Raw genomic sequence first — 25055 nt, forward strand, 5'->3', positions numbered from 1 at the left:
ATTTTAGTTTGATTTGTTCAGTTGGAGGAGAGAGAGATATGACAAAATTTGATGGGTCAAACTGTAGAAATTATTACATTTTTTTTTTAATGAACGATTACATATTACTCCTATAGTCCTTTTTTTTTTTTTTTTTTGAGAAGCATCCTAGACTCCTATGTGATTACAAGATTTTTTTTAATGAACGATTACATATTACTCCTATAGTCCTTTTTTTTTTTTTTTTTTGAGAAGCATCCTAGACTCCTATGTGATTACAAGAGATTATAAAGAAAAAAATTCACAAAAATATTGATGTATTTATTTAGCACAAAACAAAAGGCCCTCCCAAATTCCCAATTCCCAAATCCCAATCCAGCCAAACTTCACCCAACGAGTTTTTTTTTTTTTTTTTGGTGAATATCATCAGCCATCAGTCATCACTATCATTTGATACCAACCAGAGTAGGTCCGTCCTAAGATGACTTACTTCACGTGGGGCATGGCATGGGGAAGCAGATAAGATGCGAGCAGCACGTACGTTTTGAATAATGGGTGGCCATCTACCTCATCCTCATGCTTTGTGCTGTTATTAATCGCTGGCCATCCACCTACCCCGCTAAAAAGACTCGGTCTCTAACCTCAAACTCAAACAAACCCAACTTCTCAATTATTATTATTATTATTTTTTAACAATATAGAATTTATTTTAGCTTAATTTAAAGGTATATATGTGTGAAATTTCTTTTTGAAAACTTGAATCTGACCTTTGTCCTTTATTTCTTACAAACACTTATTCTTGTAGAGTAAACACTATGTCAAAATTGCACATTAGTCACTTTTAAATTATTCTAATCAATCATATTCTTAATCCCATAATATAATTTAGGACAAAATTTAGATACAATATCTTAAATGTTATTCTTTAAATTTTTTTCTTAGAATTCAGTTATTCGGTTACTAAATTAAAAAATACATTTTTAGGGAAAAAAATTTACATACCAAAATTTTTTTAAAAAAAGTACAAGGGTTGCTTTGTAATTTCACCCTTTAAAATTTCCATATAATACTCACAATCACAAGCAAAAAGACAATGTCCCCATTCCTTGCCTGTAGCTTTGGCGCACACTCTACAAATACTAATATCTTCTCCAAATAATCCAATACTTCACTGTTTACTGAACTACTCTCACTCATCGGAGGGAGGGACCTTCGTACGACGCCGTTTCGATTCCGATTTTTCCAAAAAATGGCTTTGAAATCTTTCATCGAAGTCCACCCGGACTCTCACTTCCCCATACAGAACTTGCCGTACGGCGTCTTCAAGCCCGAACCGGCTTCACCGGCTCGACCGGGCGTCGCGATCGGCGACTACGTTTTGGACCTCTCTGTCGTCGCCTCCGCCGGTCTCTTCGACGGTCCCGTTCTCAAGAACAACTCCGATTCCTTCCTTCAGGTTCGTCTTGGTCACGTATCGATCACAGTCATTCATTCTCATTCGTGCACGTTGCTCTGCAACTAAACGCTGTCGTTTCGATTCTCTGAATATAGAGAAAATGAACAAATCAGCTTATCTAAGTTTAGTTAAGGTGGAGATTTTTTCAAATAATTAAGATTTTTTTAGAGCTCTCTGTTTTTGGATTGTTAATAATTATTGTAGAAATTGTTCTATTTGTGGAGCAATCCGTAGTGCAAGAACAACAGCAATGGCGATGATAACTCGCCGATTAGGAATTTTGGTTGCATTGTTGTGAATTTCATGTTTGGTGGAGAATATATGATTATCATGCCCTGTTTTTTTGATAATTTGACTTGCAAGTTCAGGTTGAAAATGTTTTGCAATTTGTTATTTATTTATTTATTTTTTTCCAGCCTAATTTAACTTGCTGATTACTATGAGTTTCTGCACATTTTGGTTGCATTGTTATGATTTTCAGATGTTTGGTAAAGAATACATGATCATCATGTCCTGTTTCGTTGCTAATTTAGGTCGAAAATGTTAACTAATTGTTTTGCAATTTGTTATGTGTTTTTTTTTGCCAGCCTAATTTAACTCGCTGTTTGTTTCAAGTTTCTGCGCATTTCGGTTGCATTGTTGTGAATTTCTGATGTTTAGTGGAGAACACATGATTATTATGTCCTGTTTTGTCAACGATTTGACTTGCGAGTTTGGGTGGAAAAATGTCAACTGATTGTTTTGCAATTTGATATGCTTTCATTGCCAGCATGATTTAAACAAATTCCTAGCTTTGGGACGTCCGGCTTGGAAGGAAGCTCGTGCTACGCTTCAAAAGCTGTTGTCAGGTATGCTAATTATCAGTTGAATTCTTCTCTTGGTTTGGCATCTATTTTTTGTATTAAACTATATGAGGCAAAGTTTAAAGAGGAAAAAAAATACTGAATTTGTGTAAATTGCAACTGTTTAGTAAAGAGACTGAGGAATTAACCCGTTTTGATTAAATGCAATAAAGAAACTCATTCTAAGTCAAATTTGAAGGAAGTAATGGAAGTTTATTTATCCTCTGATGCAGCTACTGAGCCAGCATTACGTGACAATGCAGCTTTAAGGCAGAAAGCACTTGTGCCATTGGTAATACTTGTATACAGTTCCAAATATGTAATTTATCTAAAGAGGCAGGTTTCTAATGTTAATTTTTTGTCTAATTGTTACTTGTTAGAGCAAGGTCGAAATGCTTGTTCCCATTTCAATAGGGGATTACACAGACTTCTTTTCATCTATGCATCATGCAAAGAATTGTGGAACCATATTTCGTGGACCAGAGAACCCAATTCCGGCAAACTGGATGGAACCGAAACTACAAATACTGATTGGGGGGGGGGGGTCCCCCCTCTGCCACCCTTCTTTTTCAAGCCGACTAAGTGTCATTTGATTTCCAGGTTTCACCTTCCCATTGCGTATCATGGACGGGCTTCATCTATTGTTATCTCTGGAACAGACATCATTCGACCAAGGTTTGACAATATAATTTTTTTTTTTTTTTTTATTTGATAGGATTTAAATTATATTTTGATCCTTGGTTTTGTTGCTAAAACATAAAGATAACAAAAATGTCATTTATCAAAAGTACCCTGAAAAAAGAAATGCAAAGAATGCAGAAATGGGCAAAATCATACAAGAAAATGCGATAGACATTTTTATCTTATTTGTTACTAACTTACTATAACATTTTTAATTACTAATAATTTCTTACAAATAATAGCAAAATCTGGTTTATCATTATCCTTGGTTTTGTGTGCATGTGAAAGGTGCATTTGCCCGTGTTCAGTATTATGTGTTGTTTCTCTAGCATCTATATACATGCTTTTCTCATGCTTAATTAGACAGGCTACCTGCCACTCAGGTGTCACACAGAACTTGTGCCTGAAGTGCATTACTTTGTTGAACATTGTGGTTCAACTTACCTATTTCATATTTCTTGAATTATATGCAACTGAGCCAAGACCTGATTTAATAACGTCCATTTCTTTTTAAAATGGTGGATATGGTTCCTACGTTTGCTGATTTAAGTGCCTGTTTGGTATATAAATTATTTTTCAGCTTTTTAAAAGTGGATTATGTAAAAAGAAAACTGTACCTTGAAAAAAGTTGGGTTAAAAAAAAATTAATTTGAAAAAATACGGTTTTAAACTGCCCTTTCAAATGGGCACTCAAGAGGGACTTATTTCCCCCACACCGTATTGTGCTGATTTTATCTCATATAGTTTTAAATTTTACTTCTCCCAGAGGTCAAGGCCATCCGGCTGGCAACTCTCCACCATATTTTGGACCTTCATTGAAGCTGGACTTTGAGCTTGAAATGGTGAGCCTTTTATCTAGACGCACCTCATCAATTTTTGCGCGTGCCACCCCCCCCCCAATGAAGATGAAACTATGATTTGAAATTATATAATTCAAGTGGTATTAGCTCCCCTTCCACTTTAGCTTAAATTTTGGTTATGCTATTCTTTTGTTGTGGTCATGCTGTGTTCCTTCCATATGGTTTTGCTGATTGCTTACTTGCGGTCATGCTGTATTCCTTCCATTATGGTCATGCTGTGTTCCTTCCATTGTGAGCTTGTGACTCATTACAGTTGTTCCTATATGGGATCTGGTGTTCTTGTAGGCTGCTGTTGTTGGTCCTGGAAATGAATTAGGAAAACCTGTGGATGTTAATGAGGCAGCAGATCATATTTTTGGCCTTGTATTGATGAATGACTGGAGTGGTACTACTAAAACTACTTATTGCTTCATTTCAGTGTTGTTTTGGAAGGTTTTTTATGTTATATTAATAAGAAGTTGGCTTTGACAGCTAGAGATATTCAGGCATGGGAATATGTACCTCTTGGTCCTTTTCTAGGAAAGAGTTTTGGTAAAATTTTGGAATTTGACTGCTTCATTTTTCAATTTCCATTTCTCAAAGTTGAAGTCAGGATGCATGCACCTCACTCACTGATAATTACCCATACACTTTGCTTGCAAGTGATTCTTTATCCTACACAAAACTGAAGGCCTTTTTTTTTTTGGTTGTTGTTGTCTTGTGTTTTTTAGGTACTACAGTATCCCCATGGATTGTAACACTAGATGCTCTTGAACCTTTTGCTTGTGATGCTCCCAAACAGGTAGCTTATCATCTTAATCACACATAACATGACAGTTTTTAGGTTCATTATGTTGTTCCCAAATTTCTTGCCTGGAACTATTTCTGACGTGGCAAGATGCTATACAATGTGTGGTTAAATTGCAGAACCCTCCTCCATTGCCATATCTTGCTGAAAAGATATCCAAGAACTATGACATTTCATTGGAGGTAGTATCTAAATGCTGTATATATGTACAGTTAAATTGTTTTTTATACTTTGTAAATTATTTTCCTTTTTATGTTTTGATATTCAATCTGCTGTAATCTTCTTTATCGTCTTCTAGAAATGTGTTTTTCTTAGACTTAATATGGTTGAATCTTATGGCTCTCTAAAGAGAATGATGAAATTGCATTCTTGCTGCTAGGTTCAAATTAAACCTGCTGGACAAGAAAATTCATCTGTGGTCACGAGGAGTAATTTCAACCATTTGTAAGGAGTTCAATTACTTAATACATTCACATTGTTTCTGAAGCATCTTTGGATGAGATTGGTTGCTGCTTGTTGTGAGTCATAACATCCATTGTATCAGTCTCTTGCTTGTTATGCACTGGGCAATAGAATATTCTATTGCGCAATGCTAAACATTTTTTATTTTCAGAAAAATACTCTCCTGGGCACATCATAAGCCCCACATATTGTTAACAGAATATTCACAACTCCAATTAAACAGAAGGCTTGAAAATACTTATATATCAATATGTTTTTCTTTTGGGTATTCTATATCTTTATACATGAAAACCTATATGAATTCTAAATAAAGAAGAGTTCTATTTTATTATTTTGTGTTTGTGTCATTGTGTGTATTTTGAATTTGGAGCTTCTGTTGTATATCTTAAATTTTTGTGTTGCAGATATTGGACACTGACTCAGCAGCTTGCACACCACACCATTAATGGTTGCAACTTAAGGCCTGGTGATCTCCTTGGAACTGGGACCATCAGCGGACCTGTATGGTTTCATCTCAGTTATTATAATTTATCTTATTTTGATTTCACATGGTTGTACTGCTGGAACTGTGCCCATTTTGTTTTTTTGTATAATTGTGTAATTTAAGTTAGAAATGTATAATTTCTGTGTTGTTCAATTGAAGTTCAGCCACTACTTATATTTCTGAACAGGAGCCAGAATCTTATGGATGCTTGCTAGAGTTAACATGGAATGGACAAAAACCACTATCCTTAAATGGGACAACTCGAAAATTCCTAGAAGATGGAGATGAAGTCATTTTTAGCGGTTATAGTAAGGTTCGTGAGCATACAAGCTTTCTTCAAATCTCCTAAGCATGTTTTTTTCATATTTTCTCTATCATGACCAAGGAACTCGTGCATTTTATCTTCTTAACTTCAATTTTCAACGTATTTTTCAATTTTAACAATATTATATCCATCAAGTGAAATTGTAAGTTCAATTCATTGATTTGATTGCCAACACCCAACAGCATATAAAGAAAAGGTTTTTTCAAAATCCTTTTTGTTAAACTTTTTCTGCTGTTGGTTGTTGGTTCAAAGGTATAATTAATCTAACTTGGTTGTTAATTAACTTTTTCATTTTGTTCTGATCCATTGGTGCTTGGTAGTCCTTATGAGTTGGATAATTGGTTATGGATCTAGAGTTGGTTTCTCTATCTAGGGGAGGCACTTAATTTTCAGTGATTTTCTTGCATCTTTTCATAAGTATGTTGTTACATTGACTATCAAACTAGACAAAAATGTAATGAGACTATCAAACTAGAGAACAAGGCTAGTTTATATGATGTCTTAGGAGAGTGCTATTTGACCAAGTTTAGACTGGAAAGGTGTATTGTCTAATAAGAAAAAAAGGAGTTGAAAACCCAGTAATTCTCTAATTCCATGCAACAAGTTAAGATTTGTTGAAATGATGGACGAAGCCCCCTATAGCTGCCACCATCTTTTGTTTTAATTCTGAACTTCTGATACCAGCATTTGTGTTTTTTTTTTTTTTTTTTCTAGGTGAAATTAGAATGTTGGAATTGATATGTAACTAATATGCTACTTTTAAAAATAATAATAATAATATGCCTTATTGGATAGGGAGGCTGACTCCATGATGCGCCATTGTTTTCTTTAAGATTGACTTAACTTAGACTTAGCATGCATTGTGTTTGATGTTTTCTTCCAGCATTTTAAATTCAAAACGTGTAGAACTAAATGCTTTAAAACTTTAAATCATTGCAGGGAAACGGTTACAATGTTGGGTTTGGGGCATGCTCTGGAAAGATTATTCCACCCCCTTGAGGAGGACGATGTTGTTTTTGGTGATGAAGCAAGTCCAGTAAAATCTAATCACACCTCAATTTAAATTGGAATTGCTGGAGCTGGGCTAGTCAGTATTTGTTGTAAATTCTTGTCCACAGTTCTGTAATGTTTTTTCTTTAAATGGTGTGCATTGGCAAGACATTCTTCAGCTATGGGCATAACCTCTCTTGAATCTTGATGCGGCATTCTAAATAAATGGTACTTTCCTGTTCTAATTTGGTCTTTAAAGTAGAGCATTGGATTTTTTTTTCACCAGTATAGTCCAGCTGGTGAGGAATTTGTTTAATGTGATGTGTAAGAGCATTCACAGTAGAGCATGTAAAAAATATAGCTTTTAGTAACTCAAAAAGTCACTTTATTTATTTTAATAACTTAATTTATAATACACCTAATATCAAAGGTTTTATTTTAGCATTCAACACATTAAAATAATATAACCAACAAAATAAAATAATATATTCAATTAAGTAAAACAACCAACACAATCAACACAATCAACCCAAAACAACCATCACCAGCACCCATAACCTTTACAAATCAAAACCCCTGCCACCGCTCCACCAACCACAACCACCTACCCATTCGATTATCAATACCTATCAATACCCATTCGATTATCACATTTGCCACCTACCCATTCGATTATCAATACCAATCAATACCCATTCGATTATCACATTTGATTATCAATACTCGTCAAAAATATTCTTTACAAAATACCAAAAACCCAAATCAAGCCTCATCGCCTCGTCGAGTCTAAACCCTTCGTCGACGAGACCCACCCACCGAGACAAAACAAAATCAGACCCACATGAAACCCACCAAATCAAACCCACATCACACATGAAAACCCCAAATCATATCACCAAATCATATTACACATGAAACCCACATCACCAAATTAGACCCACATGAAATAATCCAAATCTTCTGTCCCACTTTTCCTGCTCCACTTTATACTCCACCAATAAATACTTGCCACGTGATACTATTAAATAATAACTGTAGGATTAATAAGTCAATAATGATAATAAATACTTGCTACGTGATACTATTAAATAATAACTGTAGGATTAATAAGTCAATAATGATAATATTTAATTAATTAGGTGAACACGTAGTAAGTATTTATTGGTGGAGTATAGAGTGGAGCAGGAAAAGTGGGACAGAAGATTTGGACTCCACATGAAATCCACCAAACCACCGGAGCACAACCACAAGGCACGGGAGAGAGAGAGAGAGAGAAGAGAGAAGAGAGAACATGAAATAGAGAAGTGAGGGAGGAGAGAGTAAAGAGAAGATTAAACAAACTTAAGGGATAAAAGAGCCGTTTGGAGGGAATAAAAAAGTGATTTTTATGTTTACTTTTGTGCTACAATATGAGGGTAAAATATAAGAGCTGTGGTATGAAGCTAAAATATAGCAAAAAATTTTAACTATAGCAACTTTGTTACAGGAGTTTTTTGTGTGGTTGAGATGCTAAAATAACTTTTGAGTGATTTTAGCGTCTTTACTGTGAATGCTCTAAATTGGTAAAAATCCAAGCATCCATCCAATTCCAAGCACCCTTCTCTGCCTTATCCTCACAAAAACTTAAACAAATTAAACTCCCAGACACCAATTTGATTTAATTAGAGCATTCACCTATTAGAAGATTTTAGAGAAGTGTTTGGTATATGTACTAAAAAACTGAAAATATATATAGAAATACGTGCAAGTAAAAAAATATGTGAAAATATATGAAATGTTGTTTAAAAACTGAAAACATATGTTTAAGTGAGTATACCAAATGAGACCTAAAAATGCAATTTTGCATTTTTTAGCTTTCCCATTAAAGGAGCAGGTGATCGGGGAAACGAATTTGAAACCCATTTGAGATTTCAGATGCTGCCATAATATGTTAATAGTAAGGCCTAATAATCCAAAAAATCGTAACGGGATTTTAGCCTTTTAGGTCAACAAAGGGTGGCCCCGCCTTTGCCAAAAGCTAGGCCAATCATTCAAAAAATGAGACGTTGGGTCCCCTATCGAAACGGACGTTTGGCACACTAAAAAACTGCTCAAATGCCTCACAACTCACAAGTCACACCACGCATGCTCATTCAATGGCGCCAAGACCATTCAAGAAGCATCCCCACAGTTACAAGTAGCCAATTAATATGGTTTCTTAGTTTAATTAGTAAAAAGTTTTTAATAGTTGAATGGGATATTTGAAACTCAATTTTTTTGAGCCAAGACCATTCAAGAAGCATCCCCACAGTTACAAGTAGCCAATTAATATGGTTTCTTAGTTTAATTAGAAAAAAGTTTTTAATAGTTGAATGGGATATTTGAAACTCAATTTTTTTAAGAGAGCGTTAACTTATGACTTCGCTTATAATGATAATTCTTTATCAACAGATTAAGACACCAAACTAAATTTTTTTTTAGAAAGATTTAATCTATGACGTTCTCTTATAATGATAGCTCTCTATTAATAGATCAAGACACCAATCAATTTTTAATGTAAGTAAGAATTGAATCTTAAATCTTTTATTCAGTCATAAAAAACTTTGTCAATTGAACTTATAAAGCTCAATTTTTATTTATATAAAAAATCGATTGGTTTTGGTAAATGATATAAATCGCATGGGTTGCAGACCCCACAAGTTTAAAGCTCTATAAAAAGAAGAAAAAAAGGAAAAGAAAGCATATTAAAGCCAAAATAAAATAAGCTAAACTCCTAAACCCCAAACCCACAATTTTTGCTCACTCACACAGTCACACTCTTTTTTCTCTCTCTCAAATGAAAACCTCTCGCAGAGCTAGCTTCTACTCCTCCTCCACCACAGTCACATACACTTTCCATAATGACCGCTCTACCCCTCCACCCAAACCCAACTCCACCGAAATTCCCATCCAGTTCTCTCCCAAAACAGCCCAATTACGATCCCAATCCAACTCCGCCACTAAGATCCAGTCCGCATACCGGGCCCACGCGATCCGCACCCTGTACAAAAAGATCTCAGCCGTCAGCTCCGAAGCCGATCACCTCCAGCGCTTAATCCAACGGCAGGAAACGGTGGACGCAATCCGCAGCAGCGAGCGGGAGAAGCTGAGGATGAACGAGGCGCTGATGGGTCTGCTACTGAAGCTGGACTCGGTGCCCGGGTTTAATCCGACGGTGAGGGAGGCGAGGAGGAAGGTGAGCCGTCGGATCGTGGCGTTGCAGGAAATACTCGACGCCGTTTCGGAGGCAAAGACGGTGTACGACGACGACTGCTACGAATACGGGTTTGTGAGGAGCTGGGACGACGTCGTTGCGAAGATGGAGGAAGAGGTTTGTAGAGAAAGAGGAGGTGATGAGATGGAGAGGTTTTGTGCTGAGCATTTGGGGTTTCGTTGCTTGCAGAGATTTCTCAGTGGGCCCTGATCTTCTGTGCTCCGGTACAGACTTTACACCCCTATATATATATATATATATATAACGTATGTATAGTTTAATAGTTGATTGTGTAAGCCTAATCTAATTTTCGTTCTCTGATTTCAATTTGTAGAAGGACCCAGATGCTCAAAAGTATGTAGACACATCCACTCTCACTCTCACATATAATGCATGCTTTTTCCGAACGGTTATGATGAATGTATAATCGTGCTGTATCATGGTATAATTTTTCAAAAATTGCTTGTATTGCAGTATTATATTGTATTTGTAACCGTGTCCGTGTATCCTAAACATGGAGAAGGATTCTTTTCCCTCCATTTCAGTTTCTGCGAGATAAGAGAATTTAATTTACTGTTAATTTTTTTTAAAAAAAATTTCTATACAAGGGTGTATATATGTGATGTCACGTAAATTTTATTTTATTATTTTTATGCAAGGACTCTATCCATCACTCCTCCATCTGTGGATGTCAATTGTCATGTAAGATTGCTGGGGATAGAGTTTAGACATCGCCACCTAAAAACATGGATGTTGCAGTTTTGATAATTGTTTTTTTTTTTTTTTAAATAAAAAAAAATAGGAGCTTTGATAGTTGTTGAATGAAACTACTATTACTTCCTGTATGTATTTTAAGCTTTAATCGGTTATTGAAATCTATTTTCATTGTTGCTACTTTAATCTCCTTGATATTACTTTTAAACTTGGCTGGTCTTAACCGCCTCCCTTCCGCGGTGTTGCCGAAGTTGGAATAACAAGGCCACGGCCTTACCAACGGCTATGCCTAGTAAGCTAGCCCTGGTACCGTGTGATTCAGGTGCGTTTTCCAAGCATAAGCAACTTGGAAATGAGAGCCCCTCGTAAGAGTCCCCTTTTGGTATCAGAGCCTATTTTAGGCTGCCGATCCTTTCACTCTGTAAAAGATACACGGTAAAGAAAGGCTCTCCTGCGGCAGGTGTGGGTACCGATAATATATGTATATTTTGATTTAAAACCTGAAACGCAGTTAGATTGAGATAAGGATTTGGCTTCTACAAATGACCACATGTTAGTCGAGTGTTCCATCCAGTGTTTCAATGCAATGGACGGAAGACTGAGTCTGATTGAGAACACCTAGCTAGGACCATAAGACGACCATAAGTTGAAAAAATAGTCATAATTTCAGGAAAAGAACATCCAGATCCAGATAATGAATGGGAAATGTTGTAAAGTTAGATGAATGAAACTACTTGAAAAAGAGTAGAAGTAACCTAATACAAATAACATGCAGTAGAGATATTAAGCATATAAGGATACTATATGCACTTTTAAATTTATGAGATACTAAAGTCTTCTTTTGGATCGGTTGTCCTCTTATTGTTTTCTTGGAGGGAAAATGTAGACCATCTCCATTTCAAACAAGATGGAAAAGATCCTCTGGGCTGAAAAATATTCTAAAATACACATATGAAGATTTGTGTCAGCTTGTTCAGATGCTAGGATAAATGCATCTATTTGTCATTAGACTATGGGCAAGAGGATACATTGAAATTGAAATGCTACTACGAAAAAGATCTTTTCAACATATAGGATCATAGGATGATGGTCATACATATAAAGTAGAGACTAGTGAAATCACAAACACTTCGACTGAAAGTTGAAACTCATCTAACCCATACAGCTGCACTTGCACTTTAACATGCATCTCTTGCAATCAGAGAGAGTTGGGTACCCAGTGTTGCAATCACACCTTTTTACACAATCGTACCTTGAGTTACCACCCCACAAGCACCGTGCCATGCAGCGCAGAATAGGAGCACAGGGTGGGCAACTGAACTTCAACTCGTTTCTAATGCAGCTTTTGCAATCTCTGCCGTATGTTGGACAAGCCACCACGGGCGAAATCACCAACCATATCATCAACAACACCATTGACACGAGAGCTGGCTGAGAGTGCTGCTGCTTCAACTCCATCTCTTCAAACTAAAATATTTATTTTGCCTTGCTCTTCATAGCTCCATAATTTATAAATCTCTCTCTCTCTCTCTCTCTCTCTCTCTCTCTCTCATTTCTCTTTTTATTAAAATAGTCTATAGACCCTGTTGAGACATACACGTAAGAGATATCATGCAATGTTTAATAGCATCACCATACTCTGATCTTACTACCATACAGTGAAGATCCAACTAAGGGTCATTGAATGCGAGAGAAATGTGTCAACTTTGCAATTAAGTTGATTATTCTAGCCTTCTAGACCTCAGCTACCATTGAATCATCTCACCTCATTAACTTGTCATTAAATGACTGTCAATGTCTTGGTTTGCACAATCTCATCTACTGAATTGAAATCAGGTACAATAAGTAGGGCTAAGTATTGCACCTGATGCAATTAAATCACTTTTTTTCACAAATTTTTTTTTTTTTTTTTTTTTAATATTTTTAACTTTTTAACTTTAAATATTTTTTTTTTTTATATTTTTAACTTTTTAACTTTAAATTTTTTACTTCTTTTTAATATTTAATTTAATGGTTGAGAACGAAAGTTGAAAAAGTAATTTTTAATTTCAGTCATTGATTACAATTGCATTAGGTGAATTACTTCTCTTTAATATTTAATTCAATGGTTGAAAAAACAGTTTTTAATTTCAGTCATTGATTATAACTTCATCAGGTGAAATACTTAAGTCGTGTATATCTCTTTCACTCTCTAGTTTCTAGCGATTGTTCTCTCTCTCTCTCTCCTGATATATACTTGTTCAGCTATAGCCACCGCCTTTCTTTAATGGAAAAAACACATTTTGACTACAAACAATACATGAAAATCTTTCAAGGGCCAAAATGGAATAACCTTAGCACTCCCTCGTAATTACCCTCGTGCCAAAAACCGTAATAACTAAACCATAATCCAAATTTTCAAGCTGCATGCTCTTTCGGTCAAATGGTCAGTATGGGGTGGTGAGTGAGGCAAGGGTTCAAGTTCCTTGGTTGTGAGTAAAATTTACCAAGAAAAACAATTCCATTTAAGGTTTACTAGTTGCCAACTTTACGATGCACGGAAAATGTTAATATACATTTATAGAAACTTAATAAATTAATATACACTTTAACATTCTCAGCAAAAGAAAAATACACTTTTTAACATTTCAAAGGGAACTTCGTAACTCGTAAGCCCAACAACGGAAGATTTTTGGGGGTAGAAGAGCTGCCTTGCGTTGTTGGTAAGCATAAGCTCCTCAACATAATTGTGCAAGAGCAGTAGAGGCTATGGAAATTTCAATGGATGTCAATGATACCATTTCAAATAGCAATAACTTCGTCAATTGAACAAACCTATAGAGCAATTGGCACAATTCTTAGAGTCTGACAAAGATGTGCAAGCATAAAACTTTAATAAAACAACCAATCACAAAACAAGCAAGCTGATGCTTTGTATTGCTAAAGGATCTTTATGAGAATATATCCCTTTTAAATTACACAAATCTCTGACAATTTCAATGACTTGAGGATAGGGAAGGCAACACAAGGAGTCTGGTGCAATGTAGCATCGAAAACTCTCACAACCTCTAAGTATTGAAAACTCTCTTTGTCCAACTCATACAAAATGTAATTTAAATCTTTTATTCATTTCAAATCTAAAAGTTCAAATTTCTCTAACAATTAAAGAAGTATTCGACTCTCCGAGTCCACAATATCACCTGTGTTACTTGCAAATATCTGAAATTTTATCATTTTACTTCTAAAGAGCGAGCCCTTTTGGCAATATCTCAATATTTGGTATCTTAATTTTTAAAGCCATCAAATGGTGGGAGAAAGACATTAGTTCGGCAAGGCTTGAGTTTGCTCCCTCTTTGTGGTCTTCTATAGGTTCCCAAGTCACACGACCTCCAAACATGTACAACAATTCTAGGTGAGATAAACTCAATAGGAGATCAGGTGAAATTGGTTGAAGTTTACATAGTTACAAATTACTTATCTATGTTACATGCTAATGATAACTACTACTACAATTGCAGCTGCAGTAGCTAGGAATCTATCTATATATATATATATATATATTCAAAAAATGCTACGATGATTACCCATACTTTACTGTGAAGTCCTATGCTCTTCTGACAAGTTCTTTGGAATATAGAGATTCCTTAAGCTTATAATTATGTTCTTCAAAAAAAGAAAAAAAGAGTTTACTCTCAGACCTTCGGCCTTCTCAAACTCTCTTTCGGCAAAGACTTGACACTTTAGATTGAAGAAAATAACAAGAATTTGCTGCTGATTTTTGGAGTCAAAAAGTGTAAAAATCCTGTTCACTTTTACTGTTCACAAATTACTATTTATGACACTGTTCACCTTTTTTTTAAACTGTTCATGACACTGTTCACTTTTTACTGTTCATGATACTGTTCACTCCAAATTTTTGCCTATTTAAGAGGGGTTGTCCCTTAAGTTAAAGACAGAATTCTCTTGAGAAAAAACCTTCTTTCTTTTAGAAGCCGTCCTTTGATTGAGAGAGTTCCCTACTACCACTATTTCCCTACAATCCTTGTAACTAGAACTAGTTCAAGTTTTGTAACTGTTAACATGTTGAGATCTTGTAACTACTACTATCAGTTGTAAGTGTTTTATTCTACTTTCAATAACAAGAATTTTCAGCTTTCAGTTTAATATACTACTTATTGCTACCGCCATATTGGATGATTCTAAATTGTTTTCATTTACTTAGAATTATTTTGATATGTATACTACTTGACTGGTTTTACCGCCTTACTATTGTTTTAAATCACTGTGATTATATTTGCAATACTGCCTTCTTAGTTGGTTCTACTTTGCTTATTTTACTTTCAATATATATATATATATATATATTAATAGGCAAAATTTAGAGATAATCCAACTAAATTCTATAATTGAAGTCTAATTTTGTGCTATATGTCATAAATGATTTATTTTTAGAGAGAGTTTTATTTCTTAATTTTGGAGTCAAATGTGGGACCGCATCATAAATATCAATCCAAGTAAGTTATTACATATAAAAACCAAAGAGTTTAGAACTAATAAACATTAAAAAAAAAAAAAAAGGAGACAATTGACATTTTCTACCTAATAATAATATTCTTACAAGACTTTTTAAAGAGTTAACAAAAATATATAAGAATTACTATCAATAATATTTAAATTATATAGGTAAGAATTATACTATGTATCTTAATGTATATCTTTTAAGTCTATTCATGCATATGCATGAGGTTACAAGCTAGTAAACAATAATGAGTAAAAAACAAAAGAGGTTGACTTATCCGAAAAACTATCTAATAATAAAGTGATATCAAGGATACTATAAATTTTACTCTATAACTTTTATAAATTGATATGTTACCAATCATTAAAAAAAAAAAAAAATTTAGAAATCCACCAATCATTTCATTGTAATATCAATTTAAAAAATTATACAGTAAAATTTGCAATGTTCATATAAGCTTTTAACAATATATGAAAGATAAGTTATTGTTCATATAAGCTTTTAAAATCCTTATACAAAGATTTTTTTTTTTCTTTTTTGAATACATGCAAAGGATTTAGATTTCATTGATCTCTCTCTCTCTCTCCCTCCCTCACACATATGCCAAATATATATATATATATATATACACCCTATAAGTTTAGTGAATTGTCATTTTAGTCCACTGAGCTTAAAGTTTGTCATTTTATTTTGTTTCACACTTTAGTAGCCTAAAGTTATACCATGTGGGACATTCTTAGATTTTTTTTATTTTATTTTTTATAGCAAATTCCAACAAAAACAATTTAATACATAATCAAGAATATAAAAAGAGTAATTATATTCTTAAACTGGAATAGTAATTAAACATATTCCAATTTATGCAAACAATATTACAATAAGTTCTTATTTTAAACCAGTATTACAATTACATACATATATGAGTTCAAATTATATCGAGTGTAAAAGTTGCCCAATTTTTTAGTCATAGATATATACATGAGTTTTACTCTTTTTTATTATTATTATTATTATTATTATTTTGTATTTACACATGAGTTTACTTCTATATATATATATATATAGATAGATAGATATATATTGAGTTTTGATGGTTTATTTATATTTGACTTTTCTTTTTTTGTACAACAATAATTCACCTAAAACAAAAAAAAAAAAAAAAAAAAAAAAAAAAAAAAAAAAAAAACAAAAACAAAAAAAAACAAAAACAAAACAAAACAAAACTTAGAGAAGACAAATGGCATAACATTAGACAACAATTAGAATCCAAATTAAAATTTAATTGAATTTTCTTTTTAATTTTAACTTTAATTATTATATAGATTATATTAATCTTAAAATTTTATATTTTCCCTTTTTTAAGGAATGGTAATAATTGGAACTTATTTCTCAAATATTATTATAGTTTTGCGCATCACAAGAGTGGCATCAACTAGTCACATCAATAGTGAAAACTAACAGACGGTGATTATTAAAAACAATATCTTTTTTTTTTTTTTGATTTCAAATAAAAAACAATATCAAATATTGAAAGACTAAAACTGAAAATTAATCGTTATTAAAAAATTAGGGTCTATTTGGATACTATTTATTTTACTAAAAATTAAAATGGATAATTACACTTTACCCACCTGTGGTTTTCTTTTAATTCTATGTGTCCACCCGTGGTTCAAATTTTGACACTTTGTCCACCCGTGATTTTCCCCGTTTATGTGCTGTGTACCCACCTCTCCCTCACCGTTACTCTAACACAGAAATATGTAAAAACTCACTCCCATCCAGATCAAAATACTCTCACTCCCAAAAGTCACTCACTCCCCACCCGGCTTGCTCACCAAAAATCACGCACTTTCACTCCCAAAAATCACTCACTCACTCACTCTCGTCATGCAATGCGCTTCACTTCACTTGAGGTAACTAGGATTTGATCCTGCATGCAAACTGAGCCGAGGAAGATCAGGATTATTGCTCCTCTGTTCAGCCGTTGTACAGGTAGATCAGGATTTTGCTTTTTAATCTTTGAAATCTAGGATTCTAAATTGGGTTTTAAAATTCCTTCTTCCAAAGTGGGTTTTAAAATTCTTTCTTCCAAATTCGGTTCTTGCTTAACCATGGAACTGGTTAAGCAAAAACCCAATTTTTTTTTTTTTTTACAGAGTCGGAGAAATTTCCGAGTTGAAGAAATTTTCAAGCAAAAACCCTTTTTTTTTTTTTTTTTTTTTTTTTTTTTTTTTTTTTTTTTTACAGTTGTTCCTCATTTTTATATGTATGCTTTGTAGACTTTGAGTTGAAGATTCTAAAATGTGTGTGTGTGCATGGTTTTTTGATTTTGGTATGTGTTTTGAAGGATTTTAGATAATATGGCTACTTTGAATGTTTAATTGTTTTTGTGGAATGTTATTTGTATATATTTATGTAGAATTAGAAGAGTTGGAATGAGTTTGATTTACTGCTTCTGTCACCAAATTGGTCATTGGTTCTGATTTTCAGATTAATTAGAATGTTACTAGTTGAGTCTGTTTTGGACAGCATGATAGAATTAGTGTCTGGTTCCAGTGGTTTGGCTGGTTGTACTTATCATTATTTCCAATACTTTAATGGAATCAAAAAGACTGGGCTCTTTTAAAGAATTTTACCTAATTGATCCTTTCATATAAATACATGTTGCAATCCCATATTTGTAAAATGATCAAAAGCCACAACCTTACAGCTTTTGTTCAACTTTTGGATTTGGGCAGGGGGTTGACTGGTTGAGTTCGTTAGAGTTTAAGACATGACTGGATCAGAAGAAAGAAATGAAAGATGGTGTATAACAAATCATCTATAAGTTACACAAAGAACGAAAAGGGGGAAAAAAAGGTCCAAACATATTACATATCTCAACACTCTCACATATACAGCAACAAGCATTAGTCCCAACAAACAATAGAATTGATGTTTTTACCTATGCACAGCATTAGAATTTGCTGAGTGGCACTTGGGCTTCAAATGTGCATCAATAACTTGCAAGTGCTGATCATCCCTTTGTGAATGTTCAATGGTAACAGCAATGTGAAGTCTTCCATTTGTAAAACCAAATATTTGGAACTGAAGATATTAAAGTTTCAACCACTTTTTTTGTTATAGTTGACACGCTTAATGTATGTCAAGTGTCAAAAACAATATTGGCAATTTTGGTTGGAAGATGTGTATGTCTGATGTGTGGTGGACTAGTAATTGGGTTTTAGTTGGAAGATGTGTAAAGTCATAGGATGTGCCAAAAACAATGTTGGCAATTTTGTATGCATTTGACATAAAGTTACAATGACTGTGGCTCACTTTTATTAATATTAATGTGCATTGACACAGGATAAAATATTTTGTTGTGTTGTTCTTGTCTTTGCTTTTAGTGGATTTACACTGGATTATGTGTTTTGCTTGTCTTGTGTTTTTGGTGGATTTACACAGGTGTAAATATTCACACAATAAATCATGTGTATGTGTAAAACATGTTCCATTTATGGGCAAGTGTGCATTGACATAGGTGTATGTATTGAACTAACATGTTCCATTCATGTTATTATGTTATTAACATTTCCACATAACATTTTATGCCGATATATAAAAATCACAGAATGAAGTAAAAAAAAAAAAAAAATTATACTAAAGAATATTTGCACAAAAACAATACTTTCCATTTCAGGAGATAGATACAATAATTAGGGACTTTGTATTTCAATTATCCAATTACATTTCAACATCCCCCCCAAGCATCATGGCAGATTAAAGTTCCTCACCCTTACATTATTGTTCATTGAGGCAAAACACAACAACAACATTACAAAAATGAAAAATTACTATGACAAAACTAGTGCCACCTTGTATAATCTCTTACTCTCTCTAACCCTCTTAAGTTTCTCCTTAGTTTCTACATAAAGCTCATGAGTTTCTCTTTCCCTCCGGTTAGATCTTTCTTCCATTTCTCTAGTAGTCATTTCTCTCTGATTTGCAAGCTGCAAATCATTCTCAAGCATACTTATCCTTTCACAGTCACTCTTACAAGTTTCGTTATCCACCCACTGAAAGAAGCCACATTTGGGACCAACCTGATCATTACAATTATAACAATTAATTTCACAGTTCACAATTAATCACAACTAATAATTCAATTCAATTCAAATATAACAATGTAATTGTTACTTACATTAAATTGACTACAACCAAGGAATCTTCTTTCATAGTTACCAGTTTTTCGACTTGTTCGTAGGGCACAATTCTCAAGGGTACATAAATAACCATCTCGGTACGGTAGAAACCACTAGTTGGAGAGCTATTGCCAGTTGATGAAGACATAGCAAAACTTTGTTACAAGCTTATAGACCAACAAATCTGTTACAAGTGATAAGAATCAACTCATCTAAATTTAGTAACAACTACTCATGCTACAACCACATTGTTAAAAAAGTTGATGGGCCATAGACCTTTATTTTAAAGTAATAAGAAAATGCAAATATATTCATAATTGTCTGAATGCTTTTTATCTCTACTATTTTATTTATCAAAAAATAATTGACTGAATAATTATTTCAATAAAAGCACTAGCATTGTTCTAAAGAAATAATGAATCATACCACTGGACGTATATCAACACCTTCATTAGTTTGTACCAATATTTTTACTCTTTTTGATTCAATCGAAGCATTTTCAATTTGCTCAGTGTCCTCAACTTGAACAACTACATCAGCACCATTAGGTATTGATCCTAGGAGAAAGCAAAATCAAAGAAGGGAATGGAGGGATCATATATTGATATGAAAAATGAAATTTAACTTGCAAATGAATACTTTGAAATATTTGGAGCTTAAAAGTAATTTCAATGGCTACAAAAATTTTCCAGTGACAACTTTTAAATTTTATTAGGTAAACATTATTTTTTTGGACAAGTATGACCTACCATAAATTAGGATATAGATGGATATCTTTAATGTTCCAATACCCTAACCATTGCAAAAGACAACAGTTAAATTTACCACAGTACATCTAACTAAAATAAGATTAGTGTTAATGCAGTTAGTGTCAATTACCACAGTTCCTCTGTAACATTCGAATTGAAGAAAAAAGCCAATAAGCTACTATGAATATCAACAAAGTTCTTCCTCCTTTGTTTTTGTTCTTTCTTTTGCTGATATAGTATTCACAAACGTCTTTGTTTTGATTCAATTCTGTACATCATAACCTCAAACACACCTTCTTCTACCAACAGATCATAAAACCCACAAAGCCAAAATCAACAAAAACTGGGCCAATTCACTGTTGCAACTTTCAACCCAATGCTAGTAATCAAAAACCCAAATGAGAAAAGGTTGTGTTACTAAGAATACAGGGTGCGTGTTAGAGAGAGATGTAGCTAAACAGGGTAGAGAGGTAGAATTGAATGAAGTGGAGCAAATTTGGACAGTTGAAGGGTAGTTATTGTTTTGGGAAAAAGCAAACTGCCGAAATTGAGAGAAGAGAAATAACTGAACAGCAAGTACGGCCAATTCATTTTGAAGCTCTTGCTCGTGCACTCTTCATCTCAACAATTAAAAACCCAAATGCAACACTCTTCATCTCAACAATGGGTTAGATGCAGCACTACCAGTTCCATGGTTTCAAAAATTAAAAACCCAATTTGGAAGAAAGAATTTAAAAACCCAATTTCAAACCCTAGATTCAAAAATTAAAAAGTAAAAAGGGTTTTGATCTACTTGCAACAGTTGAACAGAGGAGCATGCATGATCAAAACCCATGATCAAAACCAAGGAGCATGCACGAATTGAAGCCCATTGTAGGATCTGCCACAGCTGAATAGAGGAGCATATTTGTCTTTCTTCCTCGGCTTAGATCTGCCACAGTTGTCTCCAGCGAGTGGGAGTGAGTGAGTGAGTTTGGTGAGCAAGCCGAGTGGGAATGAGTGAGTTTTGATCCATTTTGGGATGTGTTTTTTACTTATTTGGTGTTAGAGTAACGAAAAACATTGAGGTGAGTTACGGAGTACTCACGGTCAGAATCACAGGTGGGCAAAATGTCAAAATTTAAACTACAGGTGAGCACATAAAATTAGAGGCAAACCACAGGTGGGCAAATCGGCAAAGTGTAATTATTCCAAATTAAAAAAGTTATTGTTGAAAATAATGTAGTAAAATAATTTTTAAACTATAAATAGTGTTGTGAAACTCAAATTTACTGCTTATGGGCGTTTTTCACAAACTTGATTGGGTAGTGAATAATGCCATGAGATCCAACTAAAAATGCAAAATAATTTTTTGGCAGACGCAGCTTAAAATCAAAATTAATCAAACATATAAAGGTATAAATCACATATATAGTTGACTTGTCTAAACATTTTCTTTTCTCTCCAACAATTTATTCTTTAGATCCCAAAATTTTAATTTTAAATTCTTCAGGTACAACATCAAAAAATCGAGATCTTAGAACACTAACAACATCCATGAAAAACCGCATATACGAGGTTGCAGACTCTCTATAGATTTTGACATCAACTTCACACCGAATGAGCGATGGCATGAACAGCCACAAACCCGTGATTGCCACAAAAGTCAATGTCAGCGGCCCCGACACTACCTTAGGCAAGCACCACGAACCATTTAGAGCTTTTTTAATGGAAATTTCAATGGCCAGACAAAACCCATGAATGAGAAAGAAGCACGTGAGTTCCCACGTTGGCTTGAGTCGTCCAATGTAATAGAATATTATCTCATGCATCAATCCAGACACAAAAAACACAGCAATGACTGCTGGAAGTGGAGCCCACTTCCTCCCGATCCAACGGCTGGAAATGGACCTGACAGGATTGTATACAGTAGGGTGAAGGATACGACTAACCATGAGGTTCCACCTCCTTCCCCAGAAGTCTTGTAATGAGGTAGCGAGGTAAGGCTCATCAAATTGTGGCTCGAGCTCAACACCAAGCAAGGCTCGAGTCAGGGCTGCAAAAATTCCTAGGAGGATTTCTAAGGCAATATACAAGTGGATGCTATATAGTAACAATAGTATTTTTGGGTGAAGATGATCTTTGTTGTCATGGACAGGTCCATATGTGGCCAATAATAGAACCTTTGTACCATAATTTAGAGGTGATTTATGGAAATTTTGGGGTCTTTGGAGAGATGGGTGTTCATTATTTTTAGTAGTAGATAAAGGCTTTTGAGGATTTTTGGGTGATGGGTGGTTTTGAATCTTGATAGGGAGGCAAGCAATTGAGATGAAACGTGGAAAGGAGATGGGTGTAGAGGATGATGATAAAGGGCCTTCACCATAGGCAAAGAGGAGGAGTTTGAAGGTGGCAAGCCAAGCAAGGAAGAAAGATGAGGGGCCTCCAAGATGGATGGTGGTGAGATTTAGAGGGAGAATAAGAAAGAGACATATGACTGGTAGGATTGAAAGGAGTCTATTTATACCTTTGGGGATAGCTTTACCTATGGTGTGGCAATAGCATAGTGATACCAGAGCTGAGACCCATACCATAATGAAGTTGTTGATTTCACCTTCCATGATCATTGTTTTAGGATTGTTGGAAGTGTAACTTTGGATGCTATGGGCTATACCACTTCGTGTTGTAAAGACCCCCCTTTGACGAGATAGATCTCCAATTCTATATTCTGTGTGCTAATTTTGAATTGCCTTCAGCCTGCTATGACTACCACCAATCTTGTTGTATATATAGATCCCACTTTGACTGACAGAGTATATCCATATTTTATGTGCTGATTTGAACTACCATGGGCACTACGGGAGTTGACTACCAAATTAATTTGACCGACGGAAGTAGAAATGTCCACGTGTTGGTGAGAATTCATTAAAAAAAGGAGTTTGTTAACAGGTGCCGCCCAACTACTGTTAATGAACTAACTATGGATCATTTATTACCTATCACAAATCTCAGCTACTGTTAATGAATTAACTATGGATCATTTATTACCTATCATAAATCTCACTGCATTAAAAATTAACAAAATTTTACTTTTTAACTGTAATTTATCACAAAATAATTTTACTTTTTCTATCTAAACTGATACACATTTAATATATATTCAATTTTTTTACATCCCTAAAAAAAAGTGAATAGTTTATTTTTAATTTTATCAACTTTGAGTTGAAGATTCTAAAATGTGTGTGTGTGCATGGTTTTTTGATTTTGGTATGTGTTTTGAAGGATTTTAGATAATATGGCTACTTTGAATGTTTAATTGTTTTTGTGGAATGTTATTTGTATATATTTATGTAGAATTAGAAGAGTTGGAATGAGTTTGATTTACTGCTTCTGTCACCAAATTGGTCATTGGTTCTGATTTTCAGATTAATTAGAATGTTACTAGTTGAGTCTGTTTTGGACAGCATGATAGAATTAGTGTCTGGTTCCAGTGGTTTGGCTGGTTGTACTTATCATTATTTCCAATACTTTAATGGAATCAAAAAGACTGGGCTCTTTTAAAGAATTTTACCTAATTGATCCTTTCATATAAATACATGTTGCAATCCCATATTTGTAAAATGATCAAAAGCCACAACCTTACAGCTTTTGTTCAACTTTTGGATTTGGGCAGGGGGTTGACTGGTTGAGTTCGTTAGAGTTTAAGACATGACTGGATCAGAAGAAAGAAATGAAAGATGGTGTATAACAAATCATCTATAAGTTACACAAAGAACGAAAAGGGGGAAAAAAAGGTCCAAACATATTACATATCTCAACACTCTCACATATACAGCAACAAGCATTAGTCCCAACAAACAATAGAATTGATGTTTTTACCTATGCACAGCATTAGAATTTGCTGAGTGGCACTTGGGCTTCAAATGTGCATCAATAACTTGCAAGTGCTGATCATCCCTTTGTGAATGTTCAATGGTAACAGCAATGTGAAGTCTTCCATTTGTAAAACCAAATATTTGGAACTGAAGATATTAAAGTTTCAACCACTTTTTTTGTTATAGTTGACACGCTTAATGTATGTCAAGTGTCAAAAACAATATTGGCAATTTTGGTTGGAAGATGTGTATGTCTGATGTGTGGTGGACTAGTAATTGGGTTTTAGTTGGAAGATGTGTAAAGTCATAGGATGTGCCAAAAACAATGTTGGCAATTTTGTATGCATTTGACATAAAGTTACAATGACTGTGGCTCACTTTTATTAATATTAATGTGCATTGACACAGGATAAAATATTTTGTTGTGTTGTTCTTGTCTTTGCTTTTAGTGGATTTACACTGGATTATGTGTTTTGCTTGTCTTGTGTTTTTGGTGGATTTACACAGGTGTAAATATTCACACAATAAATCATGTGTATGTGTAAAACATGTTCCATTTATGGGCAAGTGTGCATTGACATAGGTGTATGTATTGAACTAACATGTTCCATTCATGTTATTATGTTATTAACATTTCCACATAACATTTTATGCCGATATATAAAAATCACAGAATGAAGTAAAAAAAAAAAAAAATTATACTAAAGAATATTTGCACAAAAACAATACTTTCCATTTCAGGAGATAGATACAATAATTAGGGACTTTGTATTTCAATTATCCAATTACATTTCAACATCCCCCCCAAGCATCATGGCAGATTAAAGTTTCTCACCCTTACATTATTGTTCATTGAGGCAAAACACAACAACAACATTACAAAAATGAAAAATTACTATGACAAAACTAGTGCCACCTTGTATAATCTCTTACTCTCTCTAACCCTCTTAAGTTTCTC

The 25055-nt window shown here is 34.1% G+C and overlaps 4 protein-coding genes across 4 annotated transcripts; 2 read left to right on the forward strand and 2 right to left on the reverse strand.

Annotated features, from left to right (window-relative positions):
• Positions 1-1065: 1065 nt before the first annotated feature.
• On the forward strand, positions 1066-7111 carry LOC112007462 (fumarylacetoacetase). Its single transcript, XM_065774198.1, has 14 exons — positions 1066-1435; positions 2205-2283; positions 2511-2569; positions 2658-2781; positions 2877-2952; positions 3725-3800; positions 4104-4203; positions 4290-4349; positions 4529-4599; positions 4725-4787; positions 4985-5049; positions 5472-5568; positions 5739-5864; positions 6816-7111. Exons 1-14 carry the CDS (start codon positions 1229-1231, stop codon positions 6873-6875), a joined length of 1263 nt encoding a protein of 420 aa, XP_065630270.1. The 5' UTR covers positions 1066-1228; the 3' UTR covers positions 6876-7111.
• Positions 7112-9580: 2469 nt separating this feature from the next.
• LOC112007482 (BAG family molecular chaperone regulator 5, mitochondrial) lies at positions 9581-10678 on the forward strand. The gene is made up of 2 exons (XM_024039833.2): positions 9581-10322; positions 10433-10678. Exon 1 carries the CDS (start codon positions 9682-9684, stop codon positions 10306-10308), a length of 627 nt encoding a protein of 208 aa, XP_023895601.1. The 5' UTR covers positions 9581-9681; the 3' UTR covers positions 10309-10322; positions 10433-10678.
• Positions 10679-11793: 1115 nt separating this feature from the next.
• On the reverse strand, positions 11794-12348 carry LOC112007421 (uncharacterized). The gene has a single exon (XM_024039765.2). It carries the CDS (start codon positions 12268-12270, stop codon positions 11965-11967), a length of 306 nt encoding a protein of 101 aa, XP_023895533.1. The 5' UTR covers positions 12271-12348; the 3' UTR covers positions 11794-11964.
• A 9289-nt stretch (positions 12349-21637) lies between these two features.
• LOC112007489 (acyl-CoA--sterol O-acyltransferase 1) lies at positions 21638-23018 on the reverse strand. Its single transcript, XM_024039843.2, has one exon. The coding sequence runs from the start codon at positions 22847-22849 to the stop codon at positions 21695-21697; it is 1155 nt and encodes a 384-aa protein (XP_023895611.1). The 5' UTR covers positions 22850-23018; the 3' UTR covers positions 21638-21694.
• Positions 23019-25055: the final 2037 nt, after the last annotated feature.

The sequence above is a fragment of the Quercus suber genome, unplaced genomic scaffold (genome assembly GCF_002906115.3).
Source record: "Quercus suber isolate HL8 unplaced genomic scaffold, Cork oak 2.0 scaffold_88, whole genome shotgun sequence".
In the NCBI taxonomy this organism is placed as follows: domain Eukaryota; kingdom Viridiplantae; phylum Streptophyta; class Magnoliopsida; order Fagales; family Fagaceae; genus Quercus; species Quercus suber.